At 38.4% G+C, this 23,022-nt stretch overlaps 3 protein-coding genes across 6 annotated transcripts in view; 1 reads left to right on the top strand and 2 right to left on the bottom strand.

The window, feature by feature from the left end:
- Positions 1-23,022, bottom strand: part of nr1h3 (nuclear receptor subfamily 1, group H, member 3) — a 124,563-nt gene that overhangs the window by 6,806 nt on the left and 94,735 nt on the right. For 2 of the 4 annotated variants that reach the window (XM_071489293.1, XM_071489292.1), the window contains exons 3-5: positions 3,224-3,436; positions 1,082-1,164; positions 547-789 (exon numbers count right to left, since the gene is read on the bottom strand). In XM_071489293.1, coding sequence (XP_071345394.1) covers positions 547-789; positions 1,082-1,124 — 286 coding nt within the window. In that variant the 5' untranslated portion in view covers positions 1,125-1,164; positions 3,224-3,436. Of the gene's footprint in view, positions 1-546; positions 790-1,081; positions 1,165-3,218; positions 3,437-5,914; positions 6,118-23,022 lie in introns of those variants that run through there. The other 2 variants (XM_071489291.1, XM_071489294.1) reach the window with 2 other exon arrangements.
- arl14ep (ADP-ribosylation factor-like 14 effector protein) lies at positions 7,697-11,516 on the top strand. The gene is made up of 5 exons (XM_071489299.1): positions 7,697-7,903; positions 8,313-8,508; positions 8,604-8,732; positions 9,435-9,475; positions 10,949-11,516. Exons 1-5 carry the CDS (start codon positions 7,833-7,835, stop codon positions 11,175-11,177), a joined length of 666 nt encoding a protein of 221 aa, XP_071345400.1. The 5' UTR covers positions 7,697-7,832; the 3' UTR covers positions 11,178-11,516.
- Positions 17,226-20,007, bottom strand: LOC139628010 (gonadotropin subunit beta-1-like). The gene is made up of 3 exons (XM_071489301.1): positions 19,847-20,007; positions 18,503-18,686; positions 17,226-17,495 (listed from the first exon to the last, which is right to left on the bottom strand). Exons 2-3 carry the CDS (start codon positions 18,659-18,661, stop codon positions 17,292-17,294), a joined length of 363 nt encoding a protein of 120 aa, XP_071345402.1. The 5' UTR covers positions 18,662-18,686; positions 19,847-20,007; the 3' UTR covers positions 17,226-17,291.

Here is a 23,022-nt window from a genome sequence, read left to right as displayed (position 1 = left end):
TTTTCAATCAGCATGTCCAAGTTCATGGTGTCATAAAAAAAGTCAAACTGCAGACAAGGTGTTAGAGATTAGGAGAAGAAAAAATACTAGCTAGTCTGGTCTGTGGAAGTTGTTGCACCCATCGTATTACACACAGAGACATGCTTGAAGGAACTCACACCACTATATAAGATTCTAGATTAAGACTGGTTTGTCATGTGGTGAGTGTGAAAATAGACTCCCATAAAATGTCACAATCACCATCTGCATCTTGCCCAAAATTAAGTAAAAATAGATGTCATTAAAGACTCATTATAGCCATTCCCGCTCTAGCATTTTCATTTTCAGAATGGTGATGTATTTCTTCAATGATGACTAATGGTACTGACTAAAGCAGCAACATTAACAGAAGCTACACACTATGTTTTTAGGCACACCTTCTAAAAATTATGTCTTTTGGTTTTCTTTTTATGTGCTGTTTTTAATTCAGTTAAACAAGGATTCAAATTTAATGTCAGTTCTGGAGAGAAATAATAGTTGTGTACTGAAGCTATGTAGTACTCTCACCTATGCTGGCAGATGTGTCACCTGCAGCTGGATCCAGCTTGATGTCAGTCGGCTCCACTGGCAGAGGGCTGCTCATCTCAGTCAGTGAAGGGCCGTTATGAGGGGGGACATGGAAGTTGTCTGGCTGGGAGAGGTCAGCTAGTGACAGCAGGCGGTCGTGCTTCACTGTGGTGCTTCCACTGCTTTCCTCAACCATGCAGTCCAGCTGCAGCTCAGGGGCCCCATCAAACACCTTACTCTCATCTGACATAGGAGACACAAGGACATTCACATTCAAAACAACCACCTACAGCCTTGTACCATTGTTCAATATTTTGTTTCCATTTGTCTTTATCAGTTGTGGCAGTGGTACACAACAGAAACCCACATACAACGTAAAGCTCATGGAATAAATCTTGTTTTTGTGAAGGAGGCTGTAGCTTTTTTGTTAGAGGCTGTTGATATCAAAGTGGATTTGATATAGTACAACAATGAGGTGTGTTGAGAGAAATAGACCCAGTGGACTAATACTTGTGAAAGTCGTTGTTCCTCTTACCATGACCAACATCTGGGATATCAGTCACAGACAGCGTGGACATCTTCTGCACAGCAGCTTGTCATTACGAAATCAACGTGTGCCTGTGAAATACAAGAAGCAATCGTATTTGATTATAGCAATTTTACAAGTTCCAAAAAGAATAACCAGAAAAGAAACTCTCAAGGAAAAACAAACTCTCCTGACGATTATGCTTGTGCCTCTGCCCCCACTGACACTATATGTTGGCAACCTCCTGAGACAAAACTCTTTCAAAAGTCTCTGTTTAACTATAACTTGAATTAAGGACACTTCTGATACCAAGAGCTTCTGAGTAGTGCCTTTATACAAATTCAAATTCAAAACATGGATGACATCAAAGGCAGGGCAATTACTACTGTCTTACAAGCTATACCACAGTTCTTAGAAAGATATGAAATATGAAAAGACTTGGAATCAACTCAAACCCTGCCTATATAAATGTGTGTACAGGAAAACCAACTGGCTATAAAAGCAGAAATGAAAGTTTGTCATGTGGCATATACGGATGCATTCCAGGAAACTGATTCAGCAGACACCCATGCGTGATTTTTGGCTATTCTTACCCTTCCTGCAAGATGGAAAACCTGGTTATAAAACATATAGCCTTCTGTAATTTCCCCCTTGTGTTTCATTAATATTATGCAATACAACACAGCATTGCATTTGCCTTTAACCCATTAGTTCACTTTCATGAAAAGTAGGAAGTATGATAGCAAAATTCTCTTTAACTGTGTATCAGCATGGAAGATATCTCTAACAACTGGCAAACTATTGTCATCTTAGCTATACAGCATCATACTGCCCAATCATTATTTTATCTATTAAGTACCCTGAGAACATAATATTCCTTATGCCATTTTTTTTATTAAGAGTGCACATCCAAACTGGAACTAAGCTGTTTCTTGCAGAGCCTACAGCATGGCAACAGCAGACAGGAGAGCCCAGTCAGATCATCATCACCAAAAATCCAAACTGGCTGTTCTGTCTCCTACCTGATCACCACTGCATGTTTATAATCCACTTAATACGTTGAGTGCCAACAATTGGGCCAACAGTTCACAGTTTAAAAAGGCACAAGCAGTGTGTCATCTATGTAGTAGAAATGCCCCATGTGAAGTTAATTATGTTCAAATTATTTTTAAAAAAAATTAAACTGAAGTTGAGCTGCTTGCTAGCAGTGCTGTTCAATTCCTGTTGCACTTGACAGAGTGACAGAGAGAACAAAAACAAAGTCATCTACGTTTTCATCTCTAAATTATGGGATATAATTACCTATTATTCCTCAACTAACATTACATGACTATTTGTCAACTTTGGCCATCACAATCTGATCACAGCTTTAAGTCTGGTAGCAATTAAGAATATGTCAGGTCCTGCGACCCATCACACAAAACAACAAATTAGGACTGACATTACTCTACAAAAATCACAAAGCTAGTATTTACTACAGCTACTATACTGGATTTCTGTGCATTTTATAGTTGAGACAGGCAGTTAATGAGACAGGCAGTTAAAGAGAATGACAGAACAATTGGGATTACATGTGTCTGTTTCAAATTACATAACTCTACTCAGGTTATGTTCACATGAAATTAAAGGGAAAACCCAATAAGAAATGAAACAGCTACAACAACAGTGACGACTATATATATTTTTCAAGTAACACTGATAAGCTTCTAAATACCACAGTAAACTACTAAAGTGGTTATTGTTGCCATCTAAGGTAAAACACAGGAAGAGGTACTGGTAAAGGCAGTACTCTACTTGGCAAGATGTCTCGGTGGCTTTTGGATTTTTCTGTAAAAGCAGATAAGGCTGTGGTCACTTAATGCTGGCTATTATTACACTAAAATGAGGCAAAGAATGACTATGAGTAACACTATGTTTGCCTCTAAAATATCCATGTCAGCATATAAGAGTAATGTTGCAATTTTGCTTACAAAAAGAGTCAAACTCTAAGGGGATTTTCAATAATATCCTGTATTTTTCCACTAACAACTACAAAGCATTTTTTCTCAGTATTATCAGTCAATGCCTATGAAAAACAAAAAGGACGACCTTTAGCTCAAATTAATCTTCCTCAGTGACTCTGTGACAAACATAGCATTGGACTGACCTTACCTCTGAAGTTGATGTCTTATTTATCGCTTATCCATCTTGCCCATGTGAGTCCACAACCTCAGTCTGTCAATATCCCTGCCGTGATGGAGGACTTGCTTGCCTGATGAGTTGTGAGGAAGCCAAAACCACTGTGACTTATTGGGTGGAAGTTTAATGACTTGATATCTTGAAGAGAGTGAGTAGAAAAGAAGACGAGTCCCTTCCTACAATGCCCTATGGGAGACAGGAGGGAAAACAGAAGGGGGGGGGTGAAAGAGGGAACATAAGAGGTTACTATTGGTCATTTGCATGGCTCTCAACTCCCCACAGGGCTGTGGTGCTCCAGCCTTTTCCTCTTTAAGTATTAGGCAGCCGACTTTACTAAAAACAGCCTCCTACCACACAGACACCTAGGGATGACCCCATCTCTCCTCAAGTTCTTTCAAAATATAACCACTATTGTGGCCCACTGTCTGAGATGTATCGAGATTCAGAACTGGTCTAATATTCACATATTGAGAAACCACAAATCAATATATCAAATGTCATGTCAGCATTACAGATCATGACTCTACAGTTGTTTGATTTCTGATCATTTTAAAGTAGTTCAAACAAGCTCTAAAATGTGTTTCGCAGACAATAGGTCTGTTTATCAAAGGTATCAGGTTTTATTGGGTGAATTCAGATTCTTTGGTTGTAAAACATTTCGGCTCTTCCTGTGACATTATGTCATTCGCACCCTGATCTCTCTGTTCAAGTCCAATGTCCCCTGCATGTTATCAGTCAGTCACCTTTGTCCATGTACATGTTTTCATAGACGACTGGAAATGAAATGAAAGCTCCAACAAAAATCAATTAAGCACAGAAAAAAACGTTTGATTATATTCAACACTTTTTTTTCAACCTCATGCTATTATTCGCATTAATCACTGCTGACATGTTCTATTCAGTATATAACCTACTGGCTCAGTATGTTATTAAAATGTCACAACACTTTTAATGGACCTGGTTTAGTCATTATAACCTTCTACAGTTGATTATAACTCACTAGTCAAAGTTAAACTTAAGTATCTAAGCTAAAAGACGCGTTAACTAGTCACACATCAGTTTCCTCCATGATAAACAATGTTTTAATTCAAGTAGATTTGTAATGCCAACACCAAATCTTACCAACACCTTAAATTAGACTGCTTATTAGAGAAGCAAGTTTAAATTATTCAACAACTAGTGCTGAAACAATTAGTAGACTAATCAATTATGCAATTGTCAACAAATGAATCACTAACAATTTAAATACTCAATTACATTAGAATTTACTGGTTCCAGCTCCTCAAATAACAATATTTGATGGTTTTCTTCATCTTCTAAAACTGTTAACCGAATACTTATATATAAATACTGGTTAGCCAAAATTAGCAATTTTAACATCCAAAATTTGAAGTTGGGAAATTATAATGGTTATTTCTCACAATTTTCTGATATGGTGCAATGAATCACTCAATCAAGAAAATATATACAATTGGATTTTTCTGTGGGCATTAACAAAGCCTGAAAAAATTGCAGCAATGTGATAATTACTATCGCTGTCAGATGGTGAGTTACAGAGTGATTGTGAAAAAGCAAAAACGCCCCCCAAACATAAGTGTACAAGTACAGTCAGCATGAGTGAGTGGGAAATGTCCTTTTCTCAAAGTCTCAGAGTATCAACGGATGTAACTCTCTCCGGTGAAGCAAAAATGGATTACCCTACTCAGCAACAAGTTGGTGTGAAAGCAAAGAGTCAGTGCTTTCCGAAGGCACAGGCTCCAAAATGAACATTCCCACACACACAAAAAAAAAAACACTAATGGAAGGAGAAGTTGTACATTCAGGGCTCCAAGGCCCTGCAGACCCACCCAGTGTTTTCACTTCTTCTAACTAGAGACCTCTGCTCAGGTTAACACTGAGCGGCTGAACGCTTGCAGTCGTGGGAGGTCACCAAACTGATGAAAAACTCTGAAGATGTAAGTCATCCTGCACTGACAGTAGATGCAACAGATGTCATATGTGTTCACGTCCACATAGAGTATAAGTGAAAACACCAGAGTGGGTGGACCTGGGATGGTAAAGAGTTTTCAGTGACAACCTTGATCAGACCCACACAGACTATAACCTGGCATAAAGGAGAAGATCTAAGACTGCCACTGACTGGCAGCCTTTTGTCAAGCTAAATTAGCCTCGGTGGTTAGCTAGGTAGTTGTCAACTGGCAATTAACGTTATTTCGCAACCGTGATAGCTATGTAAACACTCAAAAGAGCATACATAAAACACGTGTGGCAAGTTTGAGACTGATATTGCTTAAGATGGCTAAATGTAATGGTTGTTTTGACCACAGACTCACTGCTAATATTAGCCAAGTTTGTTAGTTACCCAGCACTGTCAATTATCTGGTAGACAAACAAGCAGCTAGCTTCAAGTTCGTCTTGTAAGCGTAAGCAAGAGTTAGCAATACTTCAATGTACCAATCAATTTTGGTGAAAAATTTACACCGGGTTGTTTACGTAAGATTGGGCAAGACTGGCTTCGTGGTCAATCCAAACAAGGCCAATATCGTTTAAGTTAGCCTAACACCCCCGCACTCGAAAAGCAACTCCCTTTTAACAAGTTCGGCTTAGCTAGCTTAGCTAAGTTACCACAGGTACGTTCAGAAAAGACACATTTGGTGGACTTGCCAGAGACTTCAGGCGTTTTCAACTTGTTAGTCAGGGCAGGCTACTCCGTCCGTTCGTGGCTGCTGACAACGGCTTTGACAACGGAGGCTAGCATGTTAGCTCGCCAGACAAACCAGCGTACTTCTGTCATGTGATCCAGCGGCCCCGGGTAGCTCAGGCTGCGGCTGCTGCAGCAGGAAGCGGGTTTCATGCTGAGAGCCAGGGACGGTGGGGTTCACTGCCCTGCGGTTAGTCTTACAGGCAGCAGGGGTGCCAGCAAGCAAGTGCCCCCACACCACCAGTGGCAATGTTCACTTGCTGTACATACAAATCACATTTATATTAGTTTAAAACTCACATTGTGCAATAACATGCATCATCCATCATTTCTCAAGTATACATGCAGCAGGCTTTATACTATATTTAGACTGTACATAACCACCCACTGTTTATAAAGTAACTTATTACTTTACCTACTTCATATTTTTTTTCAGCACTGCTTGCACTTTCCCATACCTTGCACCACCTGTTTACTTGTTTACAACTTACAACCTGTTTGTGCTGTATGTCCGCGTCTATCTCCCTGGGCGTTGTTACTGGAACTGAGTACTGTGTACTGAGAATCTCTAGAAACCACAGTCAAATTCCTTCTAACTTAAAGACACATACTCTGCCCAAAAAGCTGATTCTCATTCTTTAGGCTCCAAAAGTAAAATATGCTGTAACATTACCATGATCTGATTAACCTCCCACAGCAAAAGATTTGTTTCCCTTATTGACATTTTATTCAAACAAATGAATATTTAAAAGAAAAAATTCAGGTTTCAGCTGTAAAGGGAGGACCTAGACAGGAGAACCTAGTCGATATTATACTTCAGTGGTAATAATTTCTGATATATATGTATTTAATCAAACTATAACTACATAATCCTAAATAATATGGAGTAAATCTGGCTTTTGGGGCCGATGGGCAGTTGCCTGCTTTGTCTGGCTGGTAACCCAGACAAAAGACAACACTGTTTGTATATTGTCATGGTCAGATTAATCTATAAAAGCGCATGTGGCAATCATTTGCTACTGGCCTCCTTTGACCCAACCTTGCCCTTTTTGAACTGTGTCATGGTTTCCCATTGGGTAAGGTACCCAAAGCAGACATCAGCAGACACAGCAAACATCAGGTTAATGTCAGCAAACGTCAGAGATGAAAAATCAAAAAGTACTTCAATGCTGGAATAATGTTAACAGGCCCCAAGGTTTCTGTGCGCCAGCTTGGTAACTGACTTAGGAACAAGCACCATATGAGCACAATATAAACCAAAATAATACAGGTGTTAGCACCAGATTCTGACAATGGACCCTCTAAAAGACGCTGACAATGTTATTATTATTATTATTATTGCAATATTTGTTTTAAGTTGATATTGTAATTAAGTGGTTCAAATTCCCTTTATCAAATTACCAGGGACCAACTGATGCACAATGACCCAGGGGTCTGAGGTAGTTGCCAAGATCCAGTCTTGTATATCAGGCCATTGATAGAATAAACAGCACTGTTAAATGTGGGGGACATATATAGCTAATGAGTGTATTTTACCTAAAGAGGCGGGATTATATTTATATTACTGGGCAACTATTTGTTGCATTTTGTAATTTTAGAAATTGTATTTTGATGCGTTGGCAATATTGTTTTTCTCAAATTGTCATGTCAACAAAGCACCTTTGAATTGAATTGAAAATTTGAATTGACTATTTATTATTTATCGCTAGAGGGCAGAGGCTTCCAAGGCAAAACAGGAAGTTGAAGCGGATATACATTTTTTTCTCCGCCGAAGAAGAAGCCGAATGAAAACAATCACAAATCGCTGGTGTTTGATTTCTTTCCTACGTGATTTCGGCTTTATTTTCTGTTGCATTGCATAGTTTCCACAAAAAGGACACAATGCCCGTTATTTGTGCGGCAATAGGGTGCAACAATAAATTTGTGAAAGGCTCGGAAATAAGATTTTACAGGTAAGATCTCACCGGTCGAAAGGAAGCGCAGAAGTTTCACGTTAGCTTTAGGTTGTAAAACAGCATAGAGACAGACATGAATAACTCTGCGTTTAAATTGCTTTCATAGACGACATCTCATGATAAAATATTAATGCGTTAAATTTCGTGTACTGGTTCAGACAGTTGCATATATCCACCTGAATATTTCCTACATACAAAAAAGACAACGTCATTTACACATTTGGAAAGCATCTTGGCCTGGTGTTAAAACAACTGATACATATGCTACATGTACCTGATAAATCATGGTTTCCCTCCTCCATAACTGTCCGTCAGGCTGATAGTCATTATGTTAACAGGTGCGATGGTTGAAATCATGCATCCTGCAGTCTGGTTTGAATTATCTCTTCCCTCTCCTGTTTATCAGGTTCCCTCTCAGCAAGCCTCAACTTGCCAGCAAATGGGTGCAAAGCCTGGGGATGAAAAACTTCATCCCCACTGCCAACACCTGCCTCTGCTCAGAGCACTTCAGGACCGACTGCTTCAGGGACTACAACGGCAAACAGTTTCTGAGGGAGGATGCAGTGCCCACCATTTTCAGCCATGGGCAAGATACATCAAAGGTGCAGGCTCACGACATTATATAGACTATTCTTATCTAACAGCAATTTGTTTTCAAAACAAGTCAGTCTCTAAGATATCTGTGAAAATTCAACAGATTGAACTCCGTAAAAGAGGAGTGATACCAAAGGAGACCAATGTCGCAAATCCAATGGCAACACAAGCGGACAGAGACAGAGCGAGAGAAGCCGCCAATCTACGCAGAGACAAAAGAGGAGGACTGAGGGTGAGCTTTCTGTTACTACTGTCTGTACTGTGGGTAGGTAACGTATTCACCTTTTGAGGTATGACAGTATTTTGAGTGTGTCAGCATATACATCACAGACCTTTAAGTTTTAAGTAGTAAATGAGCTAAACCAAGAGGACAACTGACACTACAGACTCAGTAACTGTGTGTAGTTGATACAGGAGTGTCAGCTTTACTCCAGTCTATCTAAATCAGAACAGTAACAAGCACAACCTGGTGTCACCGTTCAATAAAGTAAAGTTAACCAAGTTCATTTCTTGGGATTTCAGTAGCACCTGTCAGTGCCTTTAGACTCAACCCTTTATCCTTAAAAATAGTCAAAATTATTTAGTCTGACACTGAGTTTATTCTAATGTATCTAAACAAACGTTATCATTGATGTAATATTTATGCAAAGATGAGGAGAGATGCAATATTCATCATGCCAATATTAACTTTAATTACTTTATATATCAAACAAAAATACAATGATTATTACACATTTTAAAGGTTGTATCTGGTGGAGCCTAATTTAATAATAAGATATTAATATTATTACTATTATTAACAGAGGCATCACTGGAGCCAGTCAGAGCATCATTTCAAATTCTCTTTTCTACTTATGATTAATTTTAGCAACTTATAAATTGTTGTGGGTATAATTTACTGAAGTATATAATGAGCCTGTTTACATTGCCACAGGGTGGACGAGGTAGCCGTGGAGGAAAACAACTGTCTGACAGGTGAGATACTGTGTGGGTGTTTCTTTCATTCAGTTTCTCTGCTGAATTTGATGATATAAGTAATGTTTTATGGTTTTCACCTCTTTATCTCTTCTACTCAGTGAAGGGAATGAGTGTCCATCCCAGATAAACCTGCTGCTGTTCACTTAGTGTCAAAAGCTAAACTGTCATCAGTAAGTTTTACATGTTGGTGTCAGTATCTAAAATCAAAGACCTGCACTTACAGATAAACAAGTATCTCCACAAACAGCAGACTAGTAGACTAGAGTGATTTGTAGCTATATATTGAATTCTGAGTAGTGGGCTGCTGTATCTATCTTGGATTCACAGAGGTTACAATGGATTCTCGTATTACCTCAGGTTCATGTCATTAAAAAAGTCATCAGACAAACATTTTTCAAACTATTCCTGCAGCATAATTCACTTCTCCTTTGTCCGTTTATATGCTCAGTATATTTCAGGATTCATGTTTTTGCCAGAATATGTCAAGATGCACTGCTCCCACATGTTAGCACATTTACTTAAGCTTGTATTTGCAACTCATGTATGAAAGCATTGGCAATTTAAATACTGTTCATGTGTCAAATTGTCTGTTAGATATATTCTGTATAAGATACCAATGACAGGTTAGGATTGGTCTAACTTCTGGAGAATAACACATTTCAAGTAATAACTAATTACTCCCTTTATTGAGTGATGATTAAGGTAATCATTTTTAAAGCATTAATTTAAAGGTTTAATTCATTAGTAGTTATTTTTTAAGTAACTGTTCCATTACTGGTGACAAATCATTGGCAGTGTTATTTCTTAGCATGTCCTAGGATGTTGGGGGAACAATGGCGTTTGTATTTTCTCAAATATCTTCTTACTTTTTTTTAGTCCCTCAGAAACCCACGCAGGTTAGTTTGTTGCTTGATCAGAACTAGTTTGTAAGACGTGTTGTCGGACCACATAGCACATCAGAAATGTTTGCAGTCATTCTGAATGACCACACTCAAAGGGGAAGAGAAAAGCCTGCACATTTTAAAACAGTCTCTCTTCAAAGGCATTCAATATGAGAGATATGAGATGAAATCCTGTCAATGCGTTCAGAGGGTTTTCCTTTAGGCTCTGGGTTGTTTAATTAGATTATTCAAATCCAAAACTAGATTTGACCATTTTTTCATAATAAAGTGAACGATAAAACTGTCCCCAGGTTTTCACCCCTCCTCACTGAATGCTTTATTACAATAATTGTCTCTGCCAGACTGTGGTAATTGCCAACAGCGTAGATGTAGATTTATACTAAGATCGTTTATATTCAGCTGTGATCATTTTACATTGACGTAATGTCAGACATAAATAAAAGTGAGAAAGTAATTAGATAAATCCACTGAGGGGAAGATGCTTCAAGAAAATAAAATCTAACTGTTGTGTCAGTTGAACAGTGAACAGATCGAACACTAATATCCACTTTTCCTGTGGATCATGCAGACAGAGTCTTGGGACCAAAAGCAGATTGTACGACAGCAAAGGTCGACTGCTCGCCAACGGCAATGACATGTGTGACTGTCTGGATATGGACTGTATGGGCTGCTTCTATCCCTGCCCCGAGTGCGGCTCACGCAAGTGTGGGGTCGAGTGCCGCTGCGACAGGAAGTGGCTTTACGAGCAGGTGGAGGTGGAAGGTGGAGAGATCATCCGTAATAAGTTTGCTATTTAGTTAGCAGTGACTTTTAGGCTTTTTAAATGCTCAATCATGGAACCAGGGAGCTTCTGGGAATGAAGCTCTCCCCCTGAATTCAGCTTCATGTCAGGCTGCTGGTGGAACATTCAAGACAACGATGGTGTTTAGAGGAATCTTCCACAACATTAACTGATAAGAGGTTTTGCAAAGCTACTGCCTGTGGGAGAAAAGTATGCAGAATAATGTGAGTAATCTGCTGATTGTTGGATGTGCATTTAGTTGTTCCTGTTTCCTTTAAACTTTTTTTTTCTTTTCTGTTTTCCATTAAAAACATTTACATGTGCCGGCTTGTGTTAATAAAAGTTTTTCTTAATATTTGATGTCTGCACTGTTGATTGTCTCAAGTGAGATCCCAAGTTCCACTTTGTCTCAGTGAGTTGATGAATTTCATGTAGTTCAATATATTTTAAGAAATCTTTCATTTCTTTACTTTAATTATTTGCAGAAGGAAAAAACATATTAGAAATGATATTACATCGACAGGGCTCAACTAATTTGAAGATCTGAGGGGAGATTAAGGGTTTCAAAAAACTATAAAATCTGTAGTGCAGTTGGTTTATGAATGAGAGAAAGGCTTATCTATACACACCGTACAATGTTCAAGAATAGTAATTTTACTTCCATAAGATATGCTTGTCTGATTATCAGAATCAGAATCAGAATCGCCGACTGGACACACAGGGCCCATCTTGTCACTTTCCCCTATGTGCTGCCAAGGCAGCAGATAAGCAGCATGACACAGCAGTTCATCATCCTGGCTAAAGGAAGACAGTAATGTCTCATTTATACACATCCTGCTATCCTTGAGCTCAGCTGTAGGTCAAGTGTTATATACTCCACGGTTGCTTTACCTCCATATCCTCTGCTTATTTCCAGGGAACATTGAGGAATTACAGCAGTGTATATTTTGGTTTTTAAATGGCGTGGAGATTAAGGGGAATGTGGTGTGCAGTCAGCTTACCATAACATTACAAAAACTGTTGTTTTGATAAACGTAGGAAAGCAGGTTCTGTTATATTTTCTGTTTTTTCATTGCTACTGTCTTCACAATGTATTTTTGGCTCATTTTTTAAAAGGCTACTTATAAATGAAGCTTATTAATATTTATAAAACTGAGTCAATGAGTGCAGAGAGCAAGTCATTCATCAAAACAGCTGAGGTTTTGCTCCAAACCCATATTTAAGTTCAAGTTAAAACATTTTCCCAGTGAGAAATTTATGATGCTCCAAAACCAGATACCCCCATTTAAATGACATCCACTCTCTCATACTGACTGTTGGTAGGAATATTAATCACACACTGTTACTGTTATGGAGATGGTAAAAGTAATATCAGGACATTTTGTTCAGTTCATTATGTCATGTTTTTAACTATGCTAGCAGCGCAGCTCTAAGGATCTGTCAGACTGGAATATCTCGACAGCTACTGGATGGATTGTCATGAACTTTGGTACAGATATTCATGGTCCTCAGAGGATGATACCTACTGAGGTTGGTGATCCCTCAGCCCCACCACCAGGTCAAAGTTTTCACTCATCCAGTGAAATGTCTCAACAGCTAGTTGATGGACTGCCACTAAATTCTGTGCCCACATTCATGGTCCCCAGAGGAAAAGGAGTAACTTTGATCCCCCGACTTTTCATCTACCGTCATGATCAGATAAAAATTTTATTTTGTGATGGGTGGCAGCTTTGTCACTCCCTCCAGTACTTTCACTGGCTTAAATCCCAAATTAATTAAATTGAAGAACCAGGATGCCATACAAAATGTGCAGGAGAGCAGCAACTAAACAAAGTAACTTTCTCCCTAATTAAAACACTTTCCTCCTGCAAATTCCCGAAAAGACATATTCATGTGCCCATACAGAGCCCTGTGTGTTTTTAGCAGTAGTAAATACAAGAGATAAGTCATAATTTGTGTTCAGGACCATGCTGTATATAACCTTGTAAAAAATCTACTGTTCTTAGTTTTTTTTAAATCAACTAAAGGAAGAATCCATCATAGCCTGACACAAAGCCATCCACTACATGACTGTGTCCATTTCCTCCCTCCAGCAGAGGAGGTAGAGCGACAGACTCGTCTATAAACTTGATAAAATGTCTATCTAAATATTGGCTGCAGCAGTCATTAGAGAGGACAGAGCACAAACCTACAGGGAGATGCCGGATAAAAACAAGCGGCTATTAAAGGACACCAATGACCTGAGCGGACTGAAATCCATCAGCAGATATTCAGCCCGCAGTGTTTACACTGGACTGGAGATGTGGCTGAAGAGTCTATGAGAGTGTGTGGAGCTGGGTAGAGTTAAAGGCTGAAACAAAATCTATGAACATGAGTGAAAAGGTCTGAGGACCTTCTGGATGTTGACAGAGAAGACAAAGTTAATGGGGCTGTCACAACTTTCACTCCTGTATGTCTCTACAGTATCTCGTGTTATGAATCTGATGAAGTGATTGATAAAAACATTTGGCAACAAGACCATGTTCACCATCTTAGTTCAGTGGGTTAGCATGCTAACGTTTGCTAATTAGCACTAAATACAAAGGACAGATGAGGCTGAAGGGAAGGTCATTCGTTTTGCAGGAATTTGTTCATAAATGACAACTTTAAATTTTGACTTGATCACAGTGCGACATTAAAAGTTATTACAAATCATCCCAAGGCTGACATTACTGTCTGTGCAAAATTTAATGGCAATCTATCCAACAGCTGTTGAGCTATTTCAGCCTGGATCAAAGTGGTGGATGGGCTGACCAATATCGCCACCCAACAGTAGCAAAGGCCAGTGCTAGTTGGTTCAACCATTCGCTGTTTTTCTTTGTTTTATATAATTTCATATTTAATATCTGTGGGCTTTTGAACTGTTGATCCAAGTCTCCTAGTTTAGCCTATGAGAACTTCTGATGGGCATTTTTCAGTCTTTTTTTTTTTTAATGATGACAAATAATAGACACATTACTCAATAATAAAAAATAATCATTACCTCCAGCTGTAAAATCCTTTATAGTTCTGCTTTTGTGTATTGAGCAGAAATCCACAATTCCTTCTGGGCCTCAGGCAGGAAGAAGATTTGTTTTACATTTTTACAATTAGTTGGTTTGTGAGCTGCTTAAACCAAACATCAGATTTCCTTGAAAATGACTGGCCAGCCTCTGGCCAAAGAACAATCAATTAGAGGTTGGCATCGATTTAGATATGGATTGTCGTCATTATTGTCTTTTCTTAGCCCTAACTAAGAAACTAACAGAGATGTATTTCCAACTTTTGTTTTAAGGTTCAGGGCTGATTAATTAACCCAGGCTGTAAGTAGCAGAAATTGTGTCTTTAGGGAATTATGCAGCACCGGTACAGGTCTGTGCTCTTCTAATGCCTTTAATTAGCCAATGTTTCCAGAACAAAAAGTACGGCTTTATTTCTATCCCTCTCAGATTCCTTCATGTCACATCTTTCCTCTGAACAAGCAGACCAGGCCAAGAGAGCAGCACTGTCACACAGTCCCTTCAGGCCACCGTCCATCTCTACATGCCAGCTTGTGCTCCTCTACTACTAAAAGCAATCTATATCATCTGTGGGGTCGATCTTCGCCAGCCTCCAAACAACAAGTTGAAAACGTATCTTTCCAGTTAACACCTCAACTCTGTCTCTTGGCTATTTCCTCTTGAACTTGCTTCAGTCTTACAAGTACAAAAATACTTTCTGTGATCTCCCCACATCTTATTTCTTTTCATCGATCATTCTGTTGTATCATTAATCATTTTACTGATTGTTTCACTTACTCGTGCACTTTGGCTTTGACCCTTGCGCTATACTGGCTGGTTACAAATTGATATTCAATACAAGTTTTCTGAAGTTGCACACATTTAAAATCACTCCAGATTAAGGATCCATGTTAAATTTAACAGCTGCACTGATTTATAAGTAATCATGTTGATGCAGCTGTTTTTATCCACATCTTCTGTCTGGAACAGTATAAAGATGCATCTGACTGATCACCACTCAGCCTGTGAAAACAGCTGAGGAATGTCTGGCTCTGGAGGGAGCTTTTCCAAAATTTGAAAAAATAACCAAGACACTGTTAAGTTGCTTTCCTGGAAATATGGGATTCTGCTTCTTTTGGAGCACGACCCACACTAGGAACTAAATGTGAGAATATCTAGATCCTCTCACCTTTGTTTGATCTGTCTCTTTCTGAAAGTGTAACACTGAAATTTTGCAGTACCAATTCATCAGAAAAACCTTGTTAAATAGAGAAAAGAGACACTTTTTTGCAGTCCTTAAAAAGTTACTAAACTGTCACAACAAGCCCATAATATAAAAGCCCAATGTGGTGTCACTGTTCTATTCATTTCTTCTCTCCATTTTAGCTTTAATATTCTATTTTGCAAGTGATAAGAATAAATATTTCATCATTTGGAGCTGCTCTTTCTTTTTTCCCTTTTTCTTGTTACTGAGGAATAACTACAGTAGCCCAGCTCCCTCCTACCAGGGTCGTAACTGTTGTGCCTCAGAGCAAACATTAAATACTAAAATAAATCAAAGCACAATGGTTTTCTCAAATGACATTCATTCACTGCATTAATGCTGGCTTATACTATTAACCTGAATTAGATGCTGTCCACAGTAAAGGAGCTCTCGTTAGGGTAAAGCTGGTAAGTTGCCAAGTCACAACAGTGTATGCGGTAATTAACAGCTTGTCATAATAATGAGTTAGTTCTCTGTCATGAGCCAGAGCCTCTGGTTTGTCCATGTCTCCAGATTAATGAAGATGTTACACTAACAGTCTGCAGACTCAGAAGCTGCACCTGCTTTTGGCTAAGGACAAGCCCTGTCCATACTGTATTACAGAAACAATGAGTCTCCAGCGGACTTTAGGGCAGAGAGCTGATTTATTATTCTCCCCATTCCTCTGCAAAGGTGTCTATTAGTTCTGCCTGGTGGAGTTTTGGATTCTAGTTTCCTGAATTTAAAGGCAAAACTCTTCTGTTTGAGATAAATACAATTCAGTTGTGCAGCGCAGAAGCAGTTACTCATTTTTACTGGTCAGTGTTTGACTTTTGTACCAAGTGAGAGAATATTTCATGTATTATTTCATCTGTGTTACAGTGTAAATTCACTATGACTCAATATAATATGGATGGGATTAACGTGCAAGAATACAGACGGAACTGTACATGGGCATTAAAGGAATAGTTTGAGATTTTGCGGTATAGATGAGAATCTCCATACATCTGTCATATCTAGGAGATATCTAGGAGATGGTTAGCTTAGCATAAACTGCTACCTTGGCTCTGTCTAGAGGTAACAAATTCCTCACACAAATCTTTATAGCTCACCAATAAACATGTTATATCTCATTTGTTTAATCTATACAAAAACCAAAGGTTAAAAACAAGTTGAGCCACAGGGGGGTGGGTTTATCTGCTGGAATCCAGCTGTTTCACTGTCTTTCAGCCTTTATGCTAAGCTATGCTAAACCATCTCCTGAAACTTTATATTTATGGTCAGACAAGAGTGGCATAAATCTTCTAATCTAACACTCCACAACAAAGTGAACAGGTATATTTCCCAAAATGTGGAACTTTACCTTGAACAACCCCATCGAAAAAGTACATCTACAGTACATCTAAATTTAGCAGACCTGACTGAAGAGAGCCACTGAACATGATGAACTGCAGTGGAGCTTTTCGATACACTGCAAACTCTATATTTTCATTTCCACCTGTCAAAAAGGAGACGAGGCCTACTGTTTTCCTGTTCTCAGCATGAAAACTTTGGATTTGAGGGGTCAGTCACCTTGGTCCGGACAAACAGGGAAACTGCTGGTGTGACATTTAATCTCTAGATCTTCTCTACTTTAATGCTTTGTTCTCACTGAAACATCAACAGACAATTTTTTATCGGTTCATCTGTGCTGACAAATTGTTGTTGTTGCTGCTGATAACACTGACAGACTGATGATTTCGATTAAAGACAAGAAAAATTAAAAAGATAATATAACTTATGTAAGAAAGACAAAAGCCAAAAACGAAGTGATGCCTGTTTATTTCAGTCCCATGTCAAGTGACATAAAGGTAATACATGAGGATTTTCTTTAAAAAGACTGACACCTGGGTACGTCTCCAAGAAAGCGCCCACAGAACATGTGGTCTTTATTACACACAGCGCACTCGCAGTTTCTGGCCACAGGGTAGATGACACCCTCTGGACATCCTGGGATGTGTTTCACCTCATAGTACCAGTCCCCGTTACAGGTCTTCTGTTCAGGCCGATCATAACTGCTGATGTAAACCGGATCCTGTCATCAACAGGGCAGGACACAAACACAATTAATTCAGTTTCTTACATGAGTGGAAAACAAAAAGTGACAGAATGATCATCTTTAATGCAAAAGCATCTCAAATTTTAAATAAGACATTTAAATTATTTCAACAAAATGCATCTGAAAGCTGACTTTTGCTTGCTGTCTTCATAATATCATCAGTCATCATCATAATATCATCATCATAATATATCAAATCATAATAAAGCCAAAGATTTGAAAAAGGAATGAAAAAGGAATAGTTTTAAGAATAAAACAAAACATTATAAGTATAAAGTTAAAGTAGAGAAGAGAGCGACAAATATAATCATGGACAGGGAATATAACATTTTAAAACGTGAACAAGCGAAGGAGAAAGAAAGTGTGATTAAAATAGATAAAAATTGCTATCTAATATTTAGAATACAGGACTGTCACTTAGCATTATCTTTACTTACTTGGCAGGTTTTTCAATAAATTTTGTTATAGTCAACCACAACTAGGATTTCTGACACTGTTAAAGGTTTATCAGTAAAGTTTTTTTTTTAAGTATTCCAGAAGCAATTTTACAGAGTTTTTACTTTTTTAAAGTAAAACATTCAACAGGTCTTTTTATGTTAGTCCTTGCTAGTGTCATTTTTTTAACGGCTACTGGGCTTTAGTCTTAATTATTATATGTTAATTAACATTGTTCTGTTCAAACAAGGTTCAGTTTAAATTGCACATTATCATGTTTGTAGTGTAACTTTAATAAAGTAGTTTTAGTAGAGGTAAAAATGAAAAAAAGGAAAAACTCCCTCCCTTAACTAACATAATCAATACTGTTTCCTCCCTGTAATAATATTCATATTGTGACAACTTTGGACACAGAGCACGATCAGGTAACAGAGCTGAGCTTCACATTTTCATGCATTCAAGCAGCTTAAATGCACAGTTCTGTTTCTATGAACAACGGCTGCTCTACAAACAGCTGCAGTATGTTTAGAGTTTGAATCCACCGTTACCTCTTGGTAGCACTGTCCTGTGCACATGGTGGTGTGGACGATCTCGGGGCCGGCGCAGCTCCCCACAGAAATGTTAACGTTGGTCAGATGACAGCCGAGGCTGCAGCTCTGCACGGCCCCCGCCACTGCCAACACTGCTGCCATGACAACCAGCTGCATCCTCTGCTAGGTGCAGTACAGACGCCTGCCACAGGAGGGGATCAGGTCTCACATCAGATTTTAAACCAAGGCAGAGGGTCCAACAAGTTTAGTTTGACACAGTGTGATGTTTTTTGGTTTTGTTTTGTTTCTTTTTTTACAGGTTATGATGAAGTTTAGGTTTTTGGATTAAATCAGAAAGGGCAGGGGCTTGTTGGTTAGTTTTTTAAACTACTATTAAAGTAATAGTAGTAGTATGTATCATGGAATATCATCTGTAATTAAATGTTTAATAAGAAGATACATTTAATTAGAAAATTGTGACAAATTTATAATGATTAAAGTTTTTAGAGTGCCTCTATTCACTGAAATTCATTTCATTGTCATATTTTTATTCATGCTATTCATGACTTAAAGGGTTGGTTCACCAAAATCACACCTATACTAAGTCAAGAGAGAATTCTACCTCCACCTCAATACAACTGAGGTGAACACAATTGTGTTTGTGGTGCTCAGAGCATTAAAAATTACATTTTAAAACACAATAGCAACATGTCTTTCTTGAACAATGTGTAATAAGAGATAAATAATAATAGATGATGGACAAAATAATCTTAAGGTCCATTAACTGTTTTTTTCTGGAGGTTTACACTGTATCTTACAGCTAAGATTCACTAAACTACTGTTACAGTTCCCAGGGTTGAGAATGAACTTTCACACTAAAAAAAAAATAAATAAAAAAATAAAAATAAAAAATACAGTGTTTCCTGTGGGTTACATATCTGCTGATTTTTGTAAAAATGCAGATGGATCTCTCTTTTTTTGGTAATTTCACTATAGTGACTGTTACTAAAACGAATTAATCAAGATGCATGTTAGAAAATATCCTTCAACAACACAAGCAGAACTAAAGTAATCAGGGATAAAAGAGAGATAAAGAGACTTCCAAGGATCATTTACATATGTTCAGAGACTTCTTGCAATTAAACTCCTCTATCCAGACTTTCATCCTCACATCTAATAAATGGAAATATAGTTACTGGCATTTACTATACCTTTAACTTAGCTTTAGATACACAGCATATACTGTGATGAGAGAAACTTATTCTTCACAGATAGTGCTGCAACTGTATTTTAATTATAAACCATTAACACAGCATCTGCAGTTTGCATGTAACCTACATCAGTCTTTAACAGAAGACGTACCTTGATGATGCTGTTGATGTTGCTTTGAACTTCAGTTGCAAGTCTTGTTCCTTCCACTACTGTCTAAACATCTGTAACAGCTTTCCACCTGTGACTGTCGTCTCCGTTACTTAAATAGTGCCGCTCATAAATCCCTTTAATCTGTTCAGCCTTGACTCAGTGCTGTTTTTTCTACCTGTTTAGACTTAAAAGCAAATCCTCATCTCTTTTCCCTCAACAGTTCAAAGATGGCCCGTGGCTCAAGGCCTTTTCCTCCTACACATGAGGAGGAGCGACTCGGCATCTTCAGAAATCTTGTTTAGATTACATGAGTGAAATGCTTAGATGGACCACTAAAATATAAACATGCATCTGCCCCCACAGCGAGATGGAAAACACTGACATGAGCATCAGTAATTAATTTGCCGTGCTCGACGTCATTGCTTTGATTTGATTTTTTCCAGTGCATTAAAGGCAGCAACACACTTTCTAGTGTGAGTGTGAGAATATATACACATCAGTGGTCAGAGACTGATGCTGGACTGACCAAAACATGTGGCATTCGGAGGTCACTGTTTTATGTATTCATAACAATTATTGCATAGTTTGTTTTCTTTTCTTTCTTTTGAAAAGTGAGACCATCAAATGAATATTGGCACAATCAATGAACGTGTTACTTTCAGTCTGTTCATCTTAGGAGTAGGATTCAAAACACTGTTGACACTGCCAGTGTGTCTTTTTTGTTCCTTTTTTGTTAACACTGTGGGATGCCAAAATTAAAAAAGCTTCCCACAGTGGCTTTAAGTATTCTGGGCATGATCTAAAAACTGATACATCAACATTTACAACTGCAGGGAAGCTCATCGGCAGGAATAAATCTGTATGAATAATCTATCTGAATGAATCCCTCCAAAGTTTCTCTCTAACATTTTTTTTTATTAATGAGGAGCATTTCAGTTTTCACTTTGATCCAGTGGAAAAAGCAGCAACTCCACCCTGAACAAATAATCTATTACACATCAAAGCCCTGCATTAAAGTATCTGCAAAATGTACCTCAAATATCAACAATAAAAGTACTTGTGCCCCTTTCAGAGTACATTTTTTAAGCTGATCTTCCTCTGCAAAGTAACATACTCTAAGCATATGTAGCTGTCAAATCAATGTGCAGAGTAAAAATGCAGTGCTGTAATATAAAGTAACACAGAAAGGAAGTACTCAAGTAAAGTACAAGTACCTAAAATCTACGTAAGTACAGTACTAAAGCAAATGAACTTTGCTCTATACCACTGCTTCCCTTTTGTTGCATACAGTTGAAGCAGCCCCCAAACCTGCTCCTGTCTGTTTTTAAGAAATTCTGTCTTCTGCTGCATTCAGTAAAAAGTTAGCACTGCACCACCAGCTGGACAGGCTGCAGTGACAGTAGCATATAACTACTTGGGCAGGAGCCACAGTTCATCCAACTGCTGCTCCGTCTGCCCTTGCAGCCACCAGGGACTGAACTGCCATACCTGCCTAATAAGGACTTTTATAGAGTGTCACCCCTGTCCTCTAAGGCACTACTTCCTTTAGGAAATCTCAGCTGAAATACATCATTGTTAGCATGCATTCTGTCCTTAATGAACGGCAGTCATAAATGATTAATCTTGTATTCAGAGTAGAACACATCATTAGTCATTTTCTGAGCAGGTTGTGTAACGGCTGGTAATTCCTCTTAAAATGAGTGCATCTGTACTGAAAATTGATTTATTAAGTGTGGAGCTGAAACCATTGCATCCATGCCTGCACTGCATTGATATGCAAATTCCATAAACACCTTATTTACAGTCAACCTGGAATCTGGAAAGGGCAGGTAAGACTTTCAAGTACATGTCAATATTATGCTCCTAAAAATAGCAAATTTGCACTGCAGCAAGCTAAAAGAAAACAATACTAAAGACTCAGTGAAATAAGCAAAATATACCCCGGTGATTATCTCATTTCTCTTTCCCACAGCCATAATGAGAGAGGGCCTGCCCTGTAATTTCACATTAATGTCCACTGGGAATCAGTTTGGAAATGATGAACGAGGTGATGGTTTCAGTGCCCAAAATGATTTTCTGGTTCATAACTCTAGGCACTACAATAAAAAAGCTCCTTTGGGTGCAAAAGCTCAAACAAGCTTTATATGAAGCCACATATAAAACAGTGCCACGCTGTACACCTCGCTGACATCACAAATTTGAGTCACGGGTCATTGGTTTTGAGCTCGGGAACAGCATCCTCTCGCTTTTTATCAACACATCGTAAACACCGCTATAACAGGACTGACAACATCCACAAACACACTCAAGTCACACCTCTCTCCCCTCTCTGCAGAGCCTCGCCTCCTCTGCTGCTCCATCTGCTAGTGTTGGAGTTTGTGATCACAGCCACCGACAGAAACAGCTTCTTTTCAAAATCATTGTGTAGCATGCAAAAACACTGGCCGAGGCCCTGAGCGCACTGCATCACCCCCCGCACACTGTCCCCCCTCCTTCCATCAGGTCTAAACAAACGCCTCCACAGAACTGCCAAGGACAAGACTTTTGTTTGGTGACTGTGCTGGATGTTTCCATGTGGAAGTAGGTGGTAGGTGTGTTTATGTGTATCAGCTGCTGATGAGTCTTCACTGCCTTCTGCTCTCTCTGTTCCTGTACCATTTTTATATCCAGTCTCAGTCCTTAATCTGTTGTTTTATTTCTTTTATTAGCATATCTGAGGTCTGCTGTTGTCTGTTAAATATCTTATGACCACGTGGTTCAGAACAGACTTGCTGTGGTCTTTTAAACTGTGTGTTTAAAGACTGTAACCACCAAAAAACATTTTTAAACTTAAATCTGAGCATTTTATCCGTTCATTTAACTGGTAACACTTTATTTTATTTCCTCATTTATAAGTATACATATATGTTTATACTTAAAAAGTATACTTAAATGTTTATAGTATACTCTAAATATTTAATAACACGCTATAATGCAATTGGACAAAACTCATATAAAGGACAAAACTTAGTTTAAGAAAATGTTCTGCAAGCAAGGAAAGGAGTTGTAAATTCCTGATTTACATTGGCTGGAGACGTGGTTTTATATGTGAAGAGGAAGTAGTCTTTCCAGCTCTTTCTGTCCCTCAGGTAGCCACTTGCTACACCTGTTAGAAACAAATTGATTCGCACTCATTG

Source organism: Trachinotus anak, unplaced genomic scaffold, assembly GCF_046630095.1.
Source record: "Trachinotus anak isolate AG129_WGS33_773 ecotype Australia unplaced genomic scaffold, CSIRO_AGI_Tana_v1 ptg000011l, whole genome shotgun sequence".
NCBI classification, from domain to species: domain Eukaryota; kingdom Metazoa; phylum Chordata; class Actinopteri; order Carangiformes; family Carangidae; genus Trachinotus; species Trachinotus anak.
Note: the sequence above shows the minus strand (reverse complement) of the source record. Positions and strands in the feature narration are given on the sequence as shown.